Source organism: Cyprinodon variegatus, unplaced genomic scaffold (genome assembly GCF_000732505.1).
Source record: "Cyprinodon variegatus isolate N-32 unplaced genomic scaffold, C_variegatus-1.0 Scaffold386, whole genome shotgun sequence".
In the NCBI taxonomy this organism is placed as follows: Eukaryota; Metazoa; Chordata; class Actinopteri; order Cyprinodontiformes; family Cyprinodontidae; genus Cyprinodon; species Cyprinodon variegatus.
The window spans coordinates 751,784-771,688 of NW_015150839.1; the positions used below are offsets into that span (position 1 = coordinate 751,784).

Here is a 19,905-nt window from a genome sequence, read left to right on the forward strand (position 1 = left end):
TTTGTTCTTCATTCCCTGTATTTAGATGCATAGAGAAAAATAACACTGCTTTTCATGTTTAACTATCTAACTTCCAGCTAACAGATGCAGCGTTTATGACAGATTTCCTAGATCATGTCTGACTAAACCAACAAGATCTAAGCTTTTCTCTGGATTTGGTGACATATTCAGGCTTTCTGAGAGCAACAGTTTATAGCCAAACCAGGTCAATTTAGCCATGCTAAATATCTTCAATGCCAAAAGTGAAAAATTATCAGCCAAAAAATATTTTAAGCTTTTTAAAGGTGAAAATATAAAATCTTTCCAGCCAGACGGTGGCGCACTCGTGTTCACCAGTTCTCATTCTGGACAGTTTGCCAGTTTAACCTTTTGTTAGCATCAGCAAACATTTAACTTACCTGTTCAGAGGAAAATTAGCCATCAGAACCCATTTACTGTTTTTGTCTTCTTTGTTTTGTTTTTTATTTTGCTTCGGTCAAAAACAAGCAACGCTGAGTAGAAGTCATTCCTCAGCTCTACTACAAAGGTACTAGGGTCTGTTTCAAATGACTTCAACCTATTATTTTAATCAGTAGCGAATCCTTTCAGGCCCACATCACTGTTGTATCCAAAAGTACATATTCATATACCTTTGACCAGGCTTTTAGCTAGCATTGCATACGGCTATACATTGTACGCCTGTTTTTCCCCCTGGAAACTTTGCCCAAATGTTAAAAATTCCACAAGCAGCAGATGCTGGAGTTGAAAAATTTTCCTTTTTTTGCTGCTTGATGTGCCACATCAACCGATCAGAGAAGCTAATCTGTGACCTGGCAGGAAGACAGACAACGCTGCTGATGCAGATCGCTATTATCAATCCTCTGAAACAGGTTATTAACGCCTAAATTAACTTAAATCTCGAAACTGTCGGCATATATGCTCGCTTTTATCATTCTTGTGCTTGCAGTTGGAGCCACGTACATGAAAACATTAACATCTGCTTCTAACCGCCACAAACAGCAGGGAAAAAACAAGCCTAAGGCAGCTGCTGCTGGGGATTCCCAGTGACAACCCACTGTCCCTTTGTGGGGGTCTGGGCAGCTTCAAAATAATATTTTAAGACAGGATCGTTCATGAACTGACTGCCCAGATGATGTTTTCAAGTGTACTTTCTTGCAAAAAAAAAAAAACATGTTAAAACTACTTTTTACTCACTTTTAACAGCAAATATAGCAAAGCCACTCACTGCCATTGAACACAGTAGCAGCACAAGCATCAGATGCATCTGTACACATCTGACCTTAATGTGAACAAGCATCAAAAATTAAGCAGCAGATGCAATTTTGCTGCTCAAATGGCGTGTGTAGCATTACACTTTCTGATTTTTTTTAATTAACCTGTGAAACATAGGTACCTAAAAATGAAATTTCCACCTCTAGTCAAGCACACCTACTTCCCATAATCAGGAGAAAAGTAGTGTTGTAATAAAGACAAAAATGTAGCTGCATTCCACCTCAGAATCCTTAGAGTCTAAATTTCAAGATTTTCTAGGGGAGGATACCTCCTTACCCCCTACACCACGCAAAGCCTAAAGATGTGATACACCAACGTGTACACCATAGGAAGTATCCCTAGATAAAAGCCTGTCTTTGATCCATCAGATTTTAAAAAACAATTATTTAAATATACTGGTGAAGATTCCCAGTCATCCAGGTCATAGTCATTCCAACAAAGTTAAAAAACAAACCACTGGACTGAAACTTTATGTTGGAGAAACCAAACAACCTCTCCACAGACACATGGCTCAACACAGACTAGCTACCTCCTCGGGACAAGATTCTGCTGTCAAGCTACACCTTAAGGACAAAGGACAGTCGTTTGAGGACCAGAATGTTCACATTTTGGACAAAGAAGACAGATGGTTTAAAAGGGGTGTGAATTATTTTAAGAGAGATAAAGCGACCTTAAACAGAGTGGGTGGTTTCAAGTTCCAAATCTTAAAAACCTGCAATGCAGCAATAGAGTCTATTCCTTCACGCTATCATCTCAAACCTCATCGCCATGCATGGACCAAAACATGTCACCCATTAAGCGAGGCATGCCAATGACCCTATGACTCCCTTTTCAGAGGCAAAGGCCAGTATCAGGTTTTTCAGTCCAACAAAGACCTCAACGACTCCCCGTTACTAAAGGGAGGACCTGTTTTCTAGGTTCAATTTGCATGTTTTCTAAGCCATAATAAGGCTTTGGTGTGTACTCCTCTATAAACCTGAAACTCAGCGCTACTCCAGACATTTGAATTGAGAAAGCTTCCTGGACTGGAAGCAAAAAGTCTTCAGACTTGGAAAACAAAGTCCAGTGGTTTGTTTTAACTTTTTAAAATTTGTTGGAATTAGTTAAATACTCCATTTGTTTTAGTAATATCTTTATTCTGCACCAATGTAGATGTTTTATGGATGTATTTTGAAAAAAAAAATATTTGTTTATTACCTTTAAATACATGAAACCATTTCTTTCATCTTAATTCACTGTGACAGTTTGGAGACTTTGGACTCTGTCGTCTAACACAAAAACGTAATTATGAGGTTACTTTTTTAGCTCTTAAGAATTTTGTCTCAAATAGTTTTTTTTTTGGTCACGTAAACCGTACCGATTAAATATTAAAATCAAATTCTGCGTTGCTGTCCGTTTTTCCATTTCGTATTCTTGATCGGAGCTTAGAATTGATATATGAAAAACCCAATCCTTTTTTCGTTTTTGGTTTAACGATAGAAAACAAAAAACAAAATAACCAGTAATTTTTTTTTTTTTTTTGATTGGCAATTGAAAATAGAAAGAACGAATGATACACGGATTTTACAGGTACATTTGTTTTGTTTGCTCTATTGAGTAATATGCACATCCATTTGTTCCAGAGCGCTAAGAGGAAAGACTGATTTTTAAAATACAGCAGTATTTCACTAGTGAAAAGGAATTATTTTCTTTTAAAAAAAAATGAGTTGAGTGCAGATTTGAAAGTGCAGAAAATTTATTTGAAGGCAAATTATCTGGAAATTAAAAATGCTGAGGCTTAAAGAGACATTATGCTCAGGGGAACTGATTTAAAACACATCTGATCAAAGGAACCATCAGAACTCAGCTTTGAGGGTTTGTATGTGAAATGAATGAAAAAAAAAAAAGTATGATATAAATAGAGAAAGTTGGATCCCTGGTTGTAGTTGAAGATACAGAAACAGAACTCATCTTCTATACAGAGAGGCAATCACAACAGGAAGCTGCATCCTCGTTGCTGAATGATGTGAATTTTCAGGAGGACAGTGAGGAGCTCCTCGGACAATTAGTGTAAAAACAGCAAAACCAGACAGGATGAAGCGAACAGTGACACTCTGCATACCTGATACAACATGTTGCTGGTAGTTGTAGGAACTGGGGATTGCACCAACAGGAAGGGAGGCTTTGGGGTTCCCCGGCTGCGCTTCTTCATCGTCCTCGCCAAAGTGGTGGACTTTCTCATACTTCTCCAAGTATCTGTGTCAGAGGAAGGAAAAAAAAAACGTCTTCATTCTGATGTTTTTCCTTAATTTCCTGTTTGGTCTTATAGCAGCAGGTAGGGAATTAAAATTCTGAACAAAGTCAACCTGTCTGTGAGTTCTGGGGTAAAGGAAACAGATCTTATAAAAGTTAATTTGTTAAAGATACCACAACAACCATCACCAAACCATTGATACAATCTACTTCTGCTGGTACCTAAAGAGCAAAGACTTGTGATAAAAATCTAAACATTTTACGTGAATCCTAAACAATTTAAAGCATAAAAAAGAGGATTTCTTCAAGGAATGAGGACGACATTAAAGGCAGACAGAATCGCAATAAAGGTGAATACTGCTGCTAACATTTTTAATAAAATCAGGCTTCAAGTGACTTCAAAGTAACAATTATATGTACTAATGTGACTCATAAGGGAGATGTTTTTGGGCCTGAAGACTCTGCAGAATGATCTGTAGCGTTAAAGAATATCTGCCAACAGTTAGGTTTCCTTGCCCTGCAGCGCAGCAAAGAGAAACATACGGTATGTGAGAACGACGTCCAACTCCACAGATCAACAAACAGTTGTGCAGCCGACTGGATAAGAGGAGAAGGCAGGAAGGGTTCACAACATTCATTCCACAAGTCAAAACCTCTTCATTAATCTGGCTGATACTTTAGGCCGAAAATACAATGAAAAGTTTCTGAACTTAAGGACGAACATAATGAGCTTCTGCTGCTGCTGTGAGTCCTGGCTGTACTCATGAACCCATCTAACAACCCGCTTTTCAGTAATTCTAGCTTCTGACCCCAGAGCAGTTCCTCTTTTACTTTTATGAGCAGCTAAAAGTAAACAAAAACAAGCCGAGGTGTCCTCAGACTAACCCTGTTTAAACTCCTACATGATTCACCAACTGCAAATGATTCACCAGCTGCAAATGAGGTCTGATCAGAAAATTAAAGCAGCAGATGTTTTTTCTTCAATAAATAAGAAGAAAAAATGTCATTTTAGATTCAAAGAAAGAAAAATATCAGCTCCTCTGGCCTCTATTGAGGGGACGAGGAACCCCTCAACAGAAATCATCTTTAAAATTCAGCATTGCAGGCTGTTGTTATTATGACCTGATGGAAAGACTTTATATCTCCTGGCAGTGCTCTCCAGGAATCTGAGCCCAAACGTCTCCAGCTGATTAATATTCATGGCTATGTGTTGTCACAGCTGCCTTTTCAAAGCCCTGCCACAGGTTTTCAACACACTTCATGTCAAATGAACTTTTTAAACCCTAATATATCTTATTTCATTGGAAAATTGTCTCCTTACTGACTCAAATCTAGATAGAATAGAACCTTTCAATTCAATAAAATCCATTAACCAATTTTTTTCAGCTCACCTCTTTTCTCTCAGATGTGCATTTCTAACTGATAAACTAGTTTTCATTGTTTATTGTGTAACATGATGATTTTACAACCGTGTTTCTTGAATTCTGTTGCCCTTTAAATTAAGGTCACGTCCCAGAGGGGATGATTGAAATCAAATCTAGTTTTTGAAAGCAATATATGTCATTAATTTTATTATTAAACTTAAGTCAGGGTAAAACAAAAAGCAATTAATTGGATTTGGTAGGGAAAACATAAAATAATCAGAGATCAGATTTTTCCAGCCATATCCTCAAGAGCTAAATTTCCTCATATTTTAATGTTTGCAGTGCACCAGCTTTATTCACCATAGCTGATCAATACGCAAAATTGTTCTGAAATGATGCCAAAAATGTTATTTTTACACATATATATATATGAGAAACCAGACCATCCACCTACTGCATGCCTTATAGATTCATCCACTGAGTTTCACCTTGATTGGATTACAGGCAGGTGAACACATGCTGTCCTGCCCTGCCAGCAGACACAGAGAGCTACCTCAGATGGCAGCTCCTTCATCTCTAGACTAGATTCAAAGTTCATCTCTAAGAAGTAGCTACATTTGGGTAAAACATCATATTAGCTTAGTTTAACCACTTCAACTTTTGGCTTAGTTATCCATTTCCTGCAAATATCTGAAGAGTTTTCAGTTTAGCCAATAAAGCTTGTTTTGTAAACATTGAATCTCTGATCCACACATCCTGTGTGCCAAGAGGCAGAAGCTGGAAACGCTGAGCCTACACCAAACATCCAGGCCACATGTGTTGGCGACTCGCTGGTAGCAGCAGAAGCTCTAAGCAGGTTGCAGAAGAAAGCAGACGATCTTTGAGCGCACTCTGCAGTAATGACTGCAGACTAAAGCCATATGCTCTGATTTTATTTGTACTATAATCTGCTGCCTGGTAATGGGATGTTTTTTTTTTATTATTTAAAGTTCAGATTTGATCGAGTGAGAAGAAATGCCAGAACCAACCACTGATTCAATAAGACATCACATATTTTTTATTCTAAGAAATGTTATGAAGATGAATTGCCATTTTAGTTTCCAGTCATGAATAGAAGTTCTCAAACCAGGTTAATAAAACCGTGAAATACCTCAATGTCCACTCCAGTAACTAAGATTACAATAAATATAAAACTAAGTTTTGAATGAACAGCAGGATACCATCATCAATAGAGACAGGCTGAGACATCAAGTGACAAACCCAGGGACTTTTAGTCTTCTAAACCACCAAGCAAAGCAGAGATTAGCCTGCAGATCACTCAAACAAGCAAACTAAGCAAAGAGTTTTCTCCTTTTCTTTCTCCCAGGAGTTATGAAGCTCCATCTGCTCCCATAACTGCATTCCTGCTCACAGATAAACTGTGATCACATTCCTCTGCTTTTAATTCACAGTCTTGTCTCACCCTGATGGGTTAACAGGTGGCTAACGACAGCTGCTTTTAAGAAAAAGTTGTGAAGAAATAAAGTTAAGTTTTCTTAGATCACAAAGCGGTAAAGACAAATCTTTGCAATATTCCAACAGGACTTTGTAAATAAAAGGATATTTCTCCAAGCCTTGGCATGCGCTTTTGCAATGGTTTGATAAATACCTTATAGTAATGTGATGAAATCTGACAAACAAACAGGGAAAATAGCTCAGCAGCAGCCGCCGTATTTGTGCTGAATCCAGTGTGTGTGGCCGTGAGTCACCAAGCGGGTGCCTGCCTCTGAATTAGGCCCCCGCTTGTTCATCGTGGCAGAGGTAATCCCCGGCTCTCTGGCTGCTGCCGCTCGGCACGCTGGACTATAAATACACTCTGCCATCATTTGTAGAGAGCGAGGGAGCCTGAGGAGGGAGGGAGAGGGGGCCAGGCCTAACTGCAGCGTCATCAACTGCTGTCTGAGCAGAGGCAAGATAAAAAAAAAAAATAAAAAATGGGGGGTTAGTGAGACGGGTGGAGGCACGAGTGCAGCTGCATGTGACGGCACTTCCCCTAACCCCCCCCTCCTCAAAAACCATGCATGAATAGAGAAACAACTGCCTCCTGAAGGACTGACATCTACCAACCGACAGAGAGCACAAACCGCCAGCGTTTGCATGAATTTAACTACAACCGTTTGGGAGAGAGCGCGTCTTTTATCCATGCAGGTACTGGGCTATTTTCCAGCAGAATAATACACCCAATGCAAAGCATGATCAACCCCCCCGCCTCCTCCTCTCCATCAGTGCCATTTTATTTTTAGACATCTGGATCGCAGAGGAGAAACCCCTGGCTTTGACTCCAGGATGCCAGCTGCCCAGATGCCCTCAGAATGCGCCCCCTGCTGGACATGAATACAGCCCATTTCTACACAGCTGTTTTGGCAGGAATTTAACCGTCACCTCCCGTAAGAGAAGCACCCAGGGCTGTTCCATATGGCTAAAAAAATAAAATCTCGATTTTTTTGGTCATCTTGGACGATTACGATTTTAATCTGTTTAGAAGTATTAAAATCTACATGCATGTATTTTAAAATATTTTTACTTTATTCAAAATATTTTGTGCAAAGTAACAAATCTTTAGCCAACAATAAATGTATTGTAAACTTAAATATTAACATAAATCTTGTGCAGGTAACAAATGTTCAGCCAACGATAATTATACCGATTTTTCATTCAATAAAATATGTACATTTACACTGGAAAATGATCTAGAAATAAGTAAAAATTAAAATGTTTACCCTTAAATTGAGCGGGTAAATGAGATGGTTTGCCAATGGAATGAGTATTTTTACTCTTAAAATAAGATAATTAGATAATATGCACTTGATATAGGACAATGCAATTGTGTTTTGTTATTTTAAGTGTACATTTTCTTGCTCCATTGGCAAAGTTTCTTACTAACCTCCTCAATTCAAGAACAAATGCACTTATTTTAAGAAAAAATGACTTATCTAGATTTCGATTTTTTTTTCCAGTGCATATATTCAGTACAAGAAAAAGGAGCTTCATTTGCTGAAATATGTGATTAATCGAACAGTTAATAACTTTTATTGCATTATAGTCTGTACCCAAAGCAGTTGAGGTGGGTCCACTGGTTTAGGTTCAGGACCTTTATCATATTTGTTCCACTATCTGTCATCATGCACGCCATTTTCTTCTCATCGAACTTCCACCGTGCCAATGAGCCTTTGAACCCCTGTGCAATGATCTCCACCGTTTGATTTTCTGGGAAGTAGGTGGTTTGTAAACAGCAGCTGGAACAAAGTTATGTAGTAGTTGCTTAAAACAAAATAGTCTAACTTGTAGTGTTTCGTTCTACAGTTTTGGTAGCACAACTTCAGCAAAGGATTTGCGACCTGGTGGGTCATATTTTGGAACACACATTTTTATCATGTGAAGGAAGCCAGGTGTAAATGGGCACCATGTCCTTCTCTATATGAACAGCTACAGCGTCGGTTATCTGTCGCACACTACACTCGTCGGTCGGCACCGCTTTAATAAATGAGGCAGCCAGGGTTACCCACACTGCACTCCCGAAGCTCCGAGCACTGTTGTGCTGCTAGTCTTGGTTTTGATAGCATTTCAACAAACCTTGCACACATCTGTAATCTGCTCCACATCGGCACATCGAACCAATTCCTATAATCGACGAAACACAAATAAATTTTCTCGGTACCAACTCTTCAGATTGAGCAGCGGCCATGGCGTGAGTAAACAGTGCTGCATGCAATCAGGCGGAAGGAAGCGGAAGCAAAGACGCAAGTAAATGCAGAAGAGACTTCCTCCATTTAGCAAAATTTCAAATCGTGGACTTTTGTTCCTTAGTCCCCATTGTGCCGTTTGTCCGCCAATTCTCTCCACAGAAGTCTGGAAGATTGACAAAGCAGCCATTTAGATTTTTTTAAATACAAGTGGACTCCATAATTAGGTGAAGACAAAAGGTAAGTTATAAACTGGAGTTAAGAAGCATTACATTAAAAAGGGTCAAGGTTTACAAGTCTGCTACACTATTTTGATATCTAGGAATTTAAAAAATAAAGTAAAGAGGGAATATAAAATGTTCTCTCTCTCTCCAGGCTAACACCAAAGGCTAAAGGCAAATAATGGCGGACCTGTCAACCAACCACACTTTTGGACTGTGGGAAGTATAAAAAAAACAATTACTTTAAATGATCCCAGATACTCAGTTTCAAGAAAGATGTCACAGTTTGTTATAGCAGTCCAAAGCACATAAGAACGGTCTTATCATGTGTGCCGCTGCTACTGCTTTCAGTCCAATCTGACATTTATTCTGATTACCATTGCCCATATAAATGTGGCTAAATAGAAGATGTGTACATTCGCAGTAGAATTAAGAAAACTGGGGAAACTGATTCCTATGAGAAAGAAGAGCTTCTAAACAAAGACTAAACCATGAGGCAGCTCTTTCCAGAAGAACCGTTCGCTATCTAAAACCACCTAGATCCCCCAGAATATTTAGGCAACGCTTTCCCACTTAGCGAGCAAATATGATATAAGACGACGGTAAATACTGCTACTCTTTCAGCTCCTCATTGGCTAATGGCTTCTTTCCCTCTATTCAACAGCCAAATAAATAAGACTGCCGTTAACATACACATGGTGTGGTTGTACTTGTCCAGGAATTTGCTCTCTAGCCATGCTGATTGTTTTGCTTTGTAAAGTTCTTGGTGATAAGAGACTAAACTGGCATTTTCTTCAACCAAGGCTGCCAAATAATAATAGTTCTTCATTTTATCAGAGCTAAAATGACAAACAGACCAGACAGCAGTCCCCAAGACAACTGATGTAACTATATACAGAAAAACTGAAGGGCTTTTAGCAAAACTGTAAAGCTTACAGCAAAGCAGAGGGTTTTTTTTTGGTGGGGAAATTGTATGTGAAAAATCATGTACATATAAGTAAGAGTTTTTGTAAAACGGTTTACAACAAAACAGCATTTCTTCTTTCTTATATAGATCAATGCTCTACATTTGGATCAAGTGGATGTGTTCCCACAATAAATCAAGTGCAACATGCAGGAAAAGTCCTCAAAAAAGAAAGAAAAGAAAAACACCCCCATTCTCATTCAGACCGAACAACTTTCCGCATCCAGTATGAACTAAAAGCAAAGAATCCAAACTCAAAGTCTGCTGTACTGTCGACTGTAACAATGCTGTTCATCGACTACGGACTGGATCTTTGTTACCATCGAGGAACGCTTTCCAGAGCAAACCCAGATCACATCAGAGCAGAAATCAATGAAATACAATACTGGATTTTCCTTTTTTGACCATACGAATCCAGGTATATATGGGATGGATAGCAGATAAGAGCAGTAAAAAGAAGCAAACTGCTACATATGACCCATTTACACTACCCCTCTGAAACCCATGTGTGCCGAGTTCTGACCCAGCTTGGATCAGTTAACCGTGCCGAGCTTGGTACCTTACAACCATTTACACATCACGCTAGCACGGTTCCTCACCTCCTATATGTGGTCCATGATACTACAGCTCTCAAGGTGGGAATCGCGCAAACAAAAGGGGCACCACCAATAACATTCAGGTACTTTGGCTGGATAGCATCCTTTCAACCAGAGCCTCAGTCTTTGCATCATCCCAGGTCGCACCACACTTTTTTTATGCCATTTATTGTTAATAGGTTGAGAAGAAGTTCGTGTTGTGAACAGGTGAAGAGATCTGTGAATTACCAAGCTGGAAAACCAGTGAGTCAACTGACTGTAAATAGTAGCTGAAGCGGCCTGCTCCTGCACTCTTTGTCATCAGAGAACCGAGCCCCAGATTAACCGTCTCGAGCCCTACTGTTGAACTAGTACTAGATGTAGTGCGGTTTGGTTGTGTCTGGCACGGTCCAGTTCAGTTGCGTTCCATTTACACTCAACAGTTGTCTGTTACCGACCTCGGACTGTTCCCAACATGGTTTCAAAGCGGTAGTGTAAATGGGGCTATAGTCTTGTTAGTTGGGAGTAGCCTCTGATAAACAAAGTGCTAAAACTGTTCATAGAAAGGCACAGCGACTAAAAATGGACTCTTCAGGGAGCCAGTGATGAAATGTGACCAACTCTGACCAGTGATCAACATGTACCTTACCTACATTTTATCTTATTTATCAAAAGACATCTTGGCTAAAAACTTAAGCTTTTCTCTCCATGTCTTAACATCAAAAAGTGAGCAGAGATAAACTGAGATCAAGCTTTATTATATTCATATATAAATATTCAGTTTGTTGATGCCTTAAAACTGAGAGTTTTAAGTATTGATTTGCAGAATGAACAAGGAGCAAGAGTAGATTACCCTGGAAGTACTGAATAGTTTTCCAGCCTGTCATTGAGGATGAAGGTTTACAGCTTATAACCTTGATTAATTCCTACTAGACAGAGAAGAAACACAACCATAAGGGCTGTAACAGACATGGGACGTATCCTAAATATCATGAAGTGTTGAAGCCAGATTGTAGCTGCACTGCCAGGCATTAGGCAGATCTGCCCATCTGCTTGTTAGCGAGGAAGCTGAGAGAAGAAGATTAGGCTATCAGTGGTGGCCCACAGTGCTAGGGGGCAGGTCGAATTACAGACAGACCAAAAAACCCAAAGTCTCCAGAGACTTCAGATGTTATCAGCGATAACAGTTTGCTTCACTCTGTTTCAGAAGGAAGGAACTAGCACCAAGATGTCCATCTTTGTCAAAAACATGGTCAGGGTGGAATAAAGTGCAGCTAATGTGAATGAGATCAACAGGCTGCTTGTTTCAGATGAGCAGTGGGGGAATCCACTGTCAGACACAAGAGTCGGGGCAGAAACTGCAGCACGCGGTGTGAAAACTCACACCCACCGAACACATACAACAGTTTCTGATGGGGTAAAGTTCAGACCTGGTTTCTTTTTCCTTCTAGCAGCAATGAAACAACATCTGAATCCTGACTGCATATGACATTCATCCACGTTTCCGTTGCCAGTTAAAAAGACTTCATTACTGAGCACACGGATGGACTGATAATCTAGCATTTTAAATCCTGTCTGGTACTGAGGGCAGCGGTACGCCTGCCAACAAATTCAACTCAAACATTCACCAATACACTGAATATCTTAGTATCATCTAAATGAAAGCAGGGACTTTTACCCCAACAGACCAAATTACAACAAAACTAGATGAAGAATACGTAATAAAGGAGCTAGAGACAAATACCTGAATACAACATGACCCTATTTAAAGACATGACCTTTCAAATTAAAGCCAAAAATTCAGCGTTTTTCCAACAGTTCTATTAAGATTTTGAGAATTTTTCCGATTCAGATCATTTAGAATCAATTCTTTTCCATCTCAAACTGGATGACATTTCTTTTAGCTGTTATGTGAATTAATGACCGAAGTCACGCAACGTATCGATACTAGCATTATATTAACATTCATCGATGAATCCATTCGCCCATATTGGGAGATGATGTTCATACATCTCCTTTATGTGAAAACTATCAGACTGACCCAGTGAGACGCTGCAGTGATCCACCTGCCAGCTGGGAAAGGTCGTCTGTTGGATGACAGGGCATTAGTGCATGTGTTCGCCTGCCTGCCTGCCAGCAAATCAGGATAAGAGCGAAAGAGTCTATATTGGTTCACGTTTTCATAGCGCTTTTCTCACATGAGAATCGATCCAGAATTGGAATATTGATTTCTTTTTTTTTTCTTTTTTTTTTAACACAAACCTAGAAAGTTTTACATCCAAAACTCACTACAACAGCAGCCGAAGAAAAAGGAAAAACATGACTTATTTCACAAACCGAAAAGAATTAGCTTTACTGTTTTATGGCCACAATCTATGTAAAAGTGTTTATTACTACTGGAGTAGAGGTGATTCCATAGGTTTTCTTTTTTCCTTGGATTGCGGCGTATTTAGCTCCCTGCTGCCGCTCACCAAGTGGCGATCACTACCAGAGTTCTAGGTTTCCAAGAACACAACTTTTGATCCAATCATGCTGCCTGTTTCCCCTGCTGATATTAGTAAAAATTATTTGAATGCATATTTATATATATATATTTTTTTTTTACAGTTTATATATACTATTTCATGTTTAATAGTTGCAGATTTATTTATATTCACCCAGTTATCCAAGTAGAGCTCTCAGAAATAATGCCTCGGGTTAGCCTTTCTGTGACACCAGAACCATTTAAATGAACCCAGAACATTTATTTTGTGCTTTTAGAGCAGAACTCTAAAGAGGCCTAAAGTTTAACCGGTGGAATTTAAGGAAAAAAGAAAGAATAACTCAAATGACTGCAGCGCATGGAAGCAAGTGGGTCGATGTTTACTGGTCCCACCATGTTGCTGTTTGTATTTCTAGAGGAGAAGGTATCAGTTTGGGAGATTAACAGGGAAGGTGCTGCAGTTTAAGACTGAGGGATGTTTTGGGATTATTTTAAACTCAACAGAAAACAGCATGGTTCCTTTATCGCAAAACTAAATCAGCGTTCTATAATAAAACGTCCTTGATGCTCAAATACATTTTAGAATCACTTATGGGGACCTTCTGTGATTTTTATTTTATTAACCATCAACCAGGAATGCCTACCAACTCCAAAACGTTAGATGTCCTTTTACACATAAATGAGGATAATATTTAATTTTCTGTTGGAGACACAGCTACTACGTTTGGGCATGCATTTCTTCTTTTGGGTAGCTTTTATCTATGTGGTGACAGAAACTGAACCGGAGTCCAGTTTTGAGGACGAATGAGACCGAATGTGAACCCACACCAGGACTCTTAAACAGGTCAAGGACCAATTTGTCTGCTTTGTCAATGCTCGCCTGTCCCGATTACAGAAATCCAAAGGAGAGGACGTGACACATTGGAGTAGAAGAAGAAAACAACATTAAAAGTTCAAAGGAATGAGGAGGAGCAGGGGCACAGCTATGTTTGAATGCCACGGCAGAAACAGAAACGCCAACCGACAGACTTTGTTGACCTGACTAATAGTGTGAAGCAGCCTTTAAATGTAGCCAAATAAAAACATTTAAAAATTCAGGATTATTCTGGAAACTTTGGCTCTGTTCATCCTTTTACTACTGGTGATAATTCATGCTTTTATTTACATGGATTACGGTAAATAGTGTTCGCCTCTGGTTTCAATAAGGTGAGTTGAGTTGAGTTTAACTGTCAAAATTATTGTTGTATTAAATAAATCTTGAATTGAACATATCCACATAAGCAAAAAGCAAGTCGCAGTATATTATAAAAGTGTAGAAAACTCCAGAAACAAACCAGCCAAGTTTTACATCTTAATCTGAAAAGAGAGCACCGCTTTGACTGAGCACTAGAGCTGCAGCTCAACGCAGAGTTCCTAGAAGTCAGTGACTCACAGGCCGTGGGGGCAAACTGAGGTTAAACCAGCGGTATCAGCCGCAGCCAACACTCTGCTGTTTGGAGGGAAAGTGAAGAAGCTCGGCCTAATGTAATGATTGCATTCCTTCTCTGTGCAAAACTGCAAATCGTATCAACGGGGGGAGTGACTTAATTCATGTTAGTGTAGAAAATGAAACAAAGCAGAATACTCAGAATAAAAATATAGGTCAGGGCCTTAAGTCTCAAAGAAAGAAAAGCTGTAAAGAAAAATAAAGAGAATTTTACTGAACCATATGCTGTAACTGCCAGTTTTTTTTTTAAAGCTACTAAAGCATTTTTCCCCCCCCACTTATCAATAACATTACAAATTTTCCCTGAGTTCAGGCCAAGGAGAGACTGGATCAGAACGTGAAGAGGCTTGTATGCAGCATCCATCGTCCCAAAGAGCTGAAAAAAAGCGCTGCCGGGAGGACATGTAGTGCGAGCAGGAAAGTGTTCCTGGCCAGGAGCGCTGGCTTATTAGAGCGGCATTCAGATATCCAATAAGCAGCAGCAGGAGCTCGGCACAATAACCTGTAGGTTGTTTCGCTCCTGAGCGGGAAGATCGTCCGATTCATTCAAAACGGGGCGACTCAGTCAACAGATGGTCGTTCCGGCTAAGAAACAGCATTCCTCTACTCCGACCTGCTTACTCATTTTACATGAGTATACAACTATAAGCCCTTTTCATTCATCGTCTTGAAAACACATTTCTCTAAATGTAGCTGCTGCCACCAATGCAAACACATGCAGACAGCGGTTACAGGTGGGCATTCAACTGGATAATCAGGGTTAACTTGATGTAGGCAAACATCCACCCAGCTCAAGTGTCCTGGAGTGACACAAGTGCATCTGACCCAGCTGCGTTAGGAACAAACACCTAAATCAAATAAGTGACAAAAGATGGAAAATAAATAATAGACACTGCATGTTTTTAGGACCAGGAAGGACACTATCAGTGTCAGTTTATGCGAGACAAGTTTAGCCGACGTCCACACACCACGGTTCAAGATAAACTTCAAGGTGGCAGGTCTTCCCTCCTTGGGTAACATGGCTAAAACGTTTTCAGAAAATAAATTGGATTTACCTTTTGAAAACAGTTTATACGCAAAAAGAAGTTCAATAAAAACTAACTTTTGTGTTTTTTCTGAGTTGTGGTGGCAGCATCATGAAGTGGGAACGCCATCTTAAGCCCCTGTAACACCTTGACGATTTAAGCAATGTATGCCCGAGGTACGAAAATCTTGCAAAAACACTGGCATAAGTTATGGGTACGTTTTATATAAGTTATGAGCTCGCTGAAGTACACTGGCACACATCGTCATACGGCAAGTATGTTGAGAAATTTCCAAGCATATGCTCATATGTGCATCATAACTTACAGGTAAGTTATCTGATTGGTGACAAACGTAAAGTCTAAGTCGTGGTGTCTAGCTTATTCAAAACCTATAAGTAACTTTTTCATAACTTATCTCCAAATAAATCTTTTTATGCAAGTGGGGAGCCTCCGGGCGCATTGCTGCCCCCCCTCAGGAAACTGGCTTGTGAAATTTAATGGGCATTACGCAGCGGTGTGCTATGCATAATTCAGGCTATCGCTGGACATAAGTTCGGGACTCTTTATGAATACTCTATATATACTCCGAGAATTGATAAAATACATTAGTTCAGCGTATGCCAGCATTTTAGAAGATCCTGGGATGTCAGGCATACGCTGGCTATGTCAAGGTGTGACAGTGGCTTTGGGGAAAGGAAGGAAGAGTAGAAGTCAGATAAATGACATGACGGTGTGACAACAAATTCATTTACATCCAACCCGTCTGAAATTGAACAGAGAATATGAAGCATGAGGCAGGATGGTTGGATACACCCAATGAGATTTCTTTTATACATCTTTATTAAGGAAAAGTGTTAACATACATCTTTTTCCATCCAGCATATTTCACTCTACTTTGCGATAATCGAGAAGATTCAAACTAGGACTGCAACTAACGATTCTTTTGCAAATCGCTTAATCTGTTGATTGTTTTTCCAATTAATAATCGGATAGCAAAAGGTTCCTTAAAGAAGCCTTTCTGTGAAATTTTTAAGAAGAATTTGCAATAGTGGAGTTTTGCATAGAGTATATTGACAGACGGAAAAGTTTTCATCTTAAACGCAAAAAGTATAGGTATAAATACTTTAAAGTCGTTGGAAAGCAGCTGTTCCAACAGTTGCATTTCTAAATTCTTCCGAGTAGTGTCGGACTTTACACGAGTGAATAAAGTGAATTTGATTAGCCGATTATCAAGGGGGCAGGGTTGTTATGGCGGAAGGTTTGCAAGCAAGTTTTATTGTGGCCGGTTTGTGGGAAGCATCTTGCTAACCAGTTAGCAACTTAGTGCTAGTAGGTTCCCGATGGGAAATTACATTGGGACCAAGTAGCACTTAGCAACTACACTGTCAAGGAACGCTATGGACAGCATAAACATGCAAGAGGAGGAGAGTTTAGTGTCGGAGGTTGTGGATGAGTCTCCGCCGTCATGCATTTTTATTTAGAGGAGGAAAGCGGGACGAAGATGTTGTGGAAGAGGACGCCAGGAGCTTGGTTTGGTGTAGAAGGCTTACAGCCGTACATGTTTGAGCCCTTGCCTTGCCTCGCAACGCTGCCAGTTCTGTTAGCTCTGAAGACACAGACGTCCATCCCTGTGAACACTGAGACCTAACTCAACGGTAAAGTAAATTATTTTTATTTCTCATTTCAAAAGTTGCGTATCTTAGCTGCGACATAAGAATCAAGATGCTATGGCCGAAAAAATTTGACTGACAGATAACCGTTGATATATGATTGGCCGAATTTATGTGCACAAGCTGACGTATAACTAACTGGCCTGCATGAAATAACAAAAAACTAAGAGATTTTAAGAGGATTTAAAAAAATATATACAAATTTCTAACTTTTGGGACAATATAGTGTGATAAGACAAGACTATCAAAGACACAGATGAGGGGGGAAAAAAACACAACCAAAAATCTAATCATAGAGAACACAACCTTATAGACAATTGTATGATCTGATAGGAGACGAAACAAACTCCCAGACAGGTTAAAACCATTTTACAGTAGCTAACTGCAGGAATACCATTTATTATCCAGAGGACACATCACAGCTAATAATCCAATTACTTCCAACAAGCTCCCACTTGTTGACAACAGGCAAATAAGAGAGCCCCTTCTTTCAAAACCAGTTGCTTTGTGGAATAATCATGAATGGGCACACAGGTGCAATCTCTGCAGGGCAGGTGGTAGGGATGGGGACAATGTTTGCAACAGAGCCACAAATGCCAGCTGCTTTACTTCCATTATAAAAACAGCTGGCTAACCCAGAGTCAGGGCATGCAAAGCTGCTCCAGATGACACCCAATAAGTAATTCCAAAGAAATTAAACTTAAGCCATGAACTGCAGCCTTTTGCGTACATTCACAGCTGCTGCTCCTCTGAGTGAGGCTGCACTCTGCTTCTTTACATTTGTAAACACGCCGCACATGCTGCTACCTGAACCCGAGTGGAGGCAGAGCTGCTCGGCGGCTCTCACTTACCGCAGGTAGTACTGTCTTAAAGCGAAGGCTGCGTTGGAGCAACTCCTCGGGAAGTTAAACTCTTCTCCAAGTTCGGCCCACTGGTTTTTATCAGAAACCTGCGAATAAACAAGGACAAAGTGAGCTAATTAGAAAACAAAAACAAACTTTCCACAAAAAAAAAAGAAAAAGTAGCGCATTCATTTAAAGCAACGTCGGTTTATCAATAACTTTCTCAAACTTATTTAGGGCGAAACGTACCAAAAAATAAAAGTTTAGAAATGTTTACTTAAAAGTAAAGTTCTTCTTTAATTTAAATTATGTCAATTTAAGTAGAATTTGAACACTCGTGAATCCATTTGGGACGTGAACGTTACAGTTGAAGCTAGTTAGCCATGTTGCTAACAAGCTAACTTGACGTTCTTTTTTCCTCCCATTTAGAAAATTTCCGATACCGAACTGGCCAATAAGCTGGCTCCGTTCGGATACAAACGCTTCGGCACGCGCACAGCCGTTTGTTCCTCGGAGTAAAGTGTCGAGAGCGGTTTAGCGTATCAACCGACATAGGGGCCCTCTGACTGAGGCCTACCAGCCGGGGGGTGGGGGGAAAAGCCGAAGAAAGATGGCTATGGCGAGGAACAGAATGCAAGCTTCCCCCTCCTCCTCCTCCGGGTTAAAACTGTGTGTAAACGCCGGGAGCGACTCCCCGTGTCCCCCACCTCCTCCCCCCAGGCCGGGCTCCGTGCCGATAATCGATGGCGAACGTGCCCGCTAATTTCGAGTCGCTCCAACTAACGCTCTAGACTCCACGAGCGCTGGGACGCCTCGATTCAAAAACCACACAACAACACATCGCATTGAGATACATGGCAAAACTAGCACAAGGCCAACGTCGACCCCCCGTTAACGGCTTTCTGGAGGGGAGGAGGAGGGAAGGGTTCCACTTGTCCCGGGTTATCCGCGTGGAGTGGTCCAGAAACGGTCCGGTGTGGAGAAATAACACTTTAGCTTCCCACTCACCTTAGCGAATCCACCTAAAGAGACGACTCTGATATAGAGAGCGCTCAGATCCAGCTCTTTCCCACCCACGATAGGAATCTTCTTGAAAGGCGATCTGTTAAGATAAAACATGAAATCAATCAACAGACGTTTAAATAACACTTCTGCCCAACTTGCACGGCTGTGCTATTCCGATTTAAAGTTGTATTTGTTGTTAAAAGGCGCCTGAAATCTCACCCTCTGCTTTGGTGAAATTGCCGCAGCTCGTCCAGGAAAGCCTGTCCTTTCCTTCGCTGATCTAGGAGATTTTTCCCCGTCGAATTTGCCATTGTTTTTGCACGCAAAAACGTTCGAACCCCGCTTCAGTCGCTTCCTAAGACACCAAGGATCCCATACTCCGCCGGCGCTCAGTCATCCGCCGAGCCGAGTGGTTTAAAAAGTTAAAGAAATAGATGGTAGCAAGGAGAGCGGCAGCTCGCTAATAAAGACTGATGCACACAGCGAGCAAAAAAAAAAAAAAAAACCCGATACAAGCTCGGACTAACTTCCCTCGAGCAGTCCCAAACACGGCCGATTTACCGGTAGATTAGAAGCGCCATGGCTGAAGGTGCTGAATTAGTGCTTTTGGTCGCGGCTGTGTTGGTTTGGAGTGGTTTGACAGTGCTACGGACGCAGCTCCGAGGCTATCGCACACACTGTAGAGCGCCAGAGGAGCCAGTTCTCAGACAAAAAGATGTGAAGGCCGCGGAGCCCGAGCTGCTACACAGCGCCACCCGTGGCGCACAGTGGAACTACACTCAGTGTCACAGCGGCTGCTGGAACAATAGAGACTGTTTTCTTTTTTAGGCACCGTCTGACAATTCCTCTCTTTGCCCTACTGGAAAAAGGGTCAGAAGGGTCTTGGAAATGTCTCTGGGGGGATGGGAATGATTATAACTAATTACCACTGACTGCATGTAGTATTTTACACGTAAAGTTACCTCCATGGTTTAAAATGTATTCTGACTCACAGTAGGATAGTATAAACATTTTTAATCCTCAGTCCAGTTGAACACTGTTTATC

The 19,905-nt window shown here is 40.5% G+C and overlaps 1 protein-coding gene across 1 annotated transcript in view; it reads right to left on the reverse strand.

Moving 5' to 3' along the window:
• arid2 (AT-rich interaction domain 2) overlaps window positions 1-19,570 on the reverse strand; it is a 35,345-nt gene extending 15,775 nt beyond the window's left edge. Inside the window, exons 1-4 of the mRNA XM_015387151.1 lie at window positions 19,080-19,570; window positions 18,864-18,957; window positions 17,865-17,962; window positions 3,374-3,507 (exon numbers count right to left, since the gene is read on the reverse strand). Of these exons, the coding sequence (XP_015242637.1) occupies window positions 3,374-3,507; window positions 17,865-17,962; window positions 18,864-18,957; window positions 19,080-19,171 (418 nt within the window). The 5' untranslated portion in view covers window positions 19,172-19,570. The remainder of the gene's footprint in view (window positions 1-3,373; window positions 3,508-17,864; window positions 17,963-18,863; window positions 18,958-19,079) is intronic.
• Window positions 19,571-19,905: the final 335 nt, after the last annotated feature.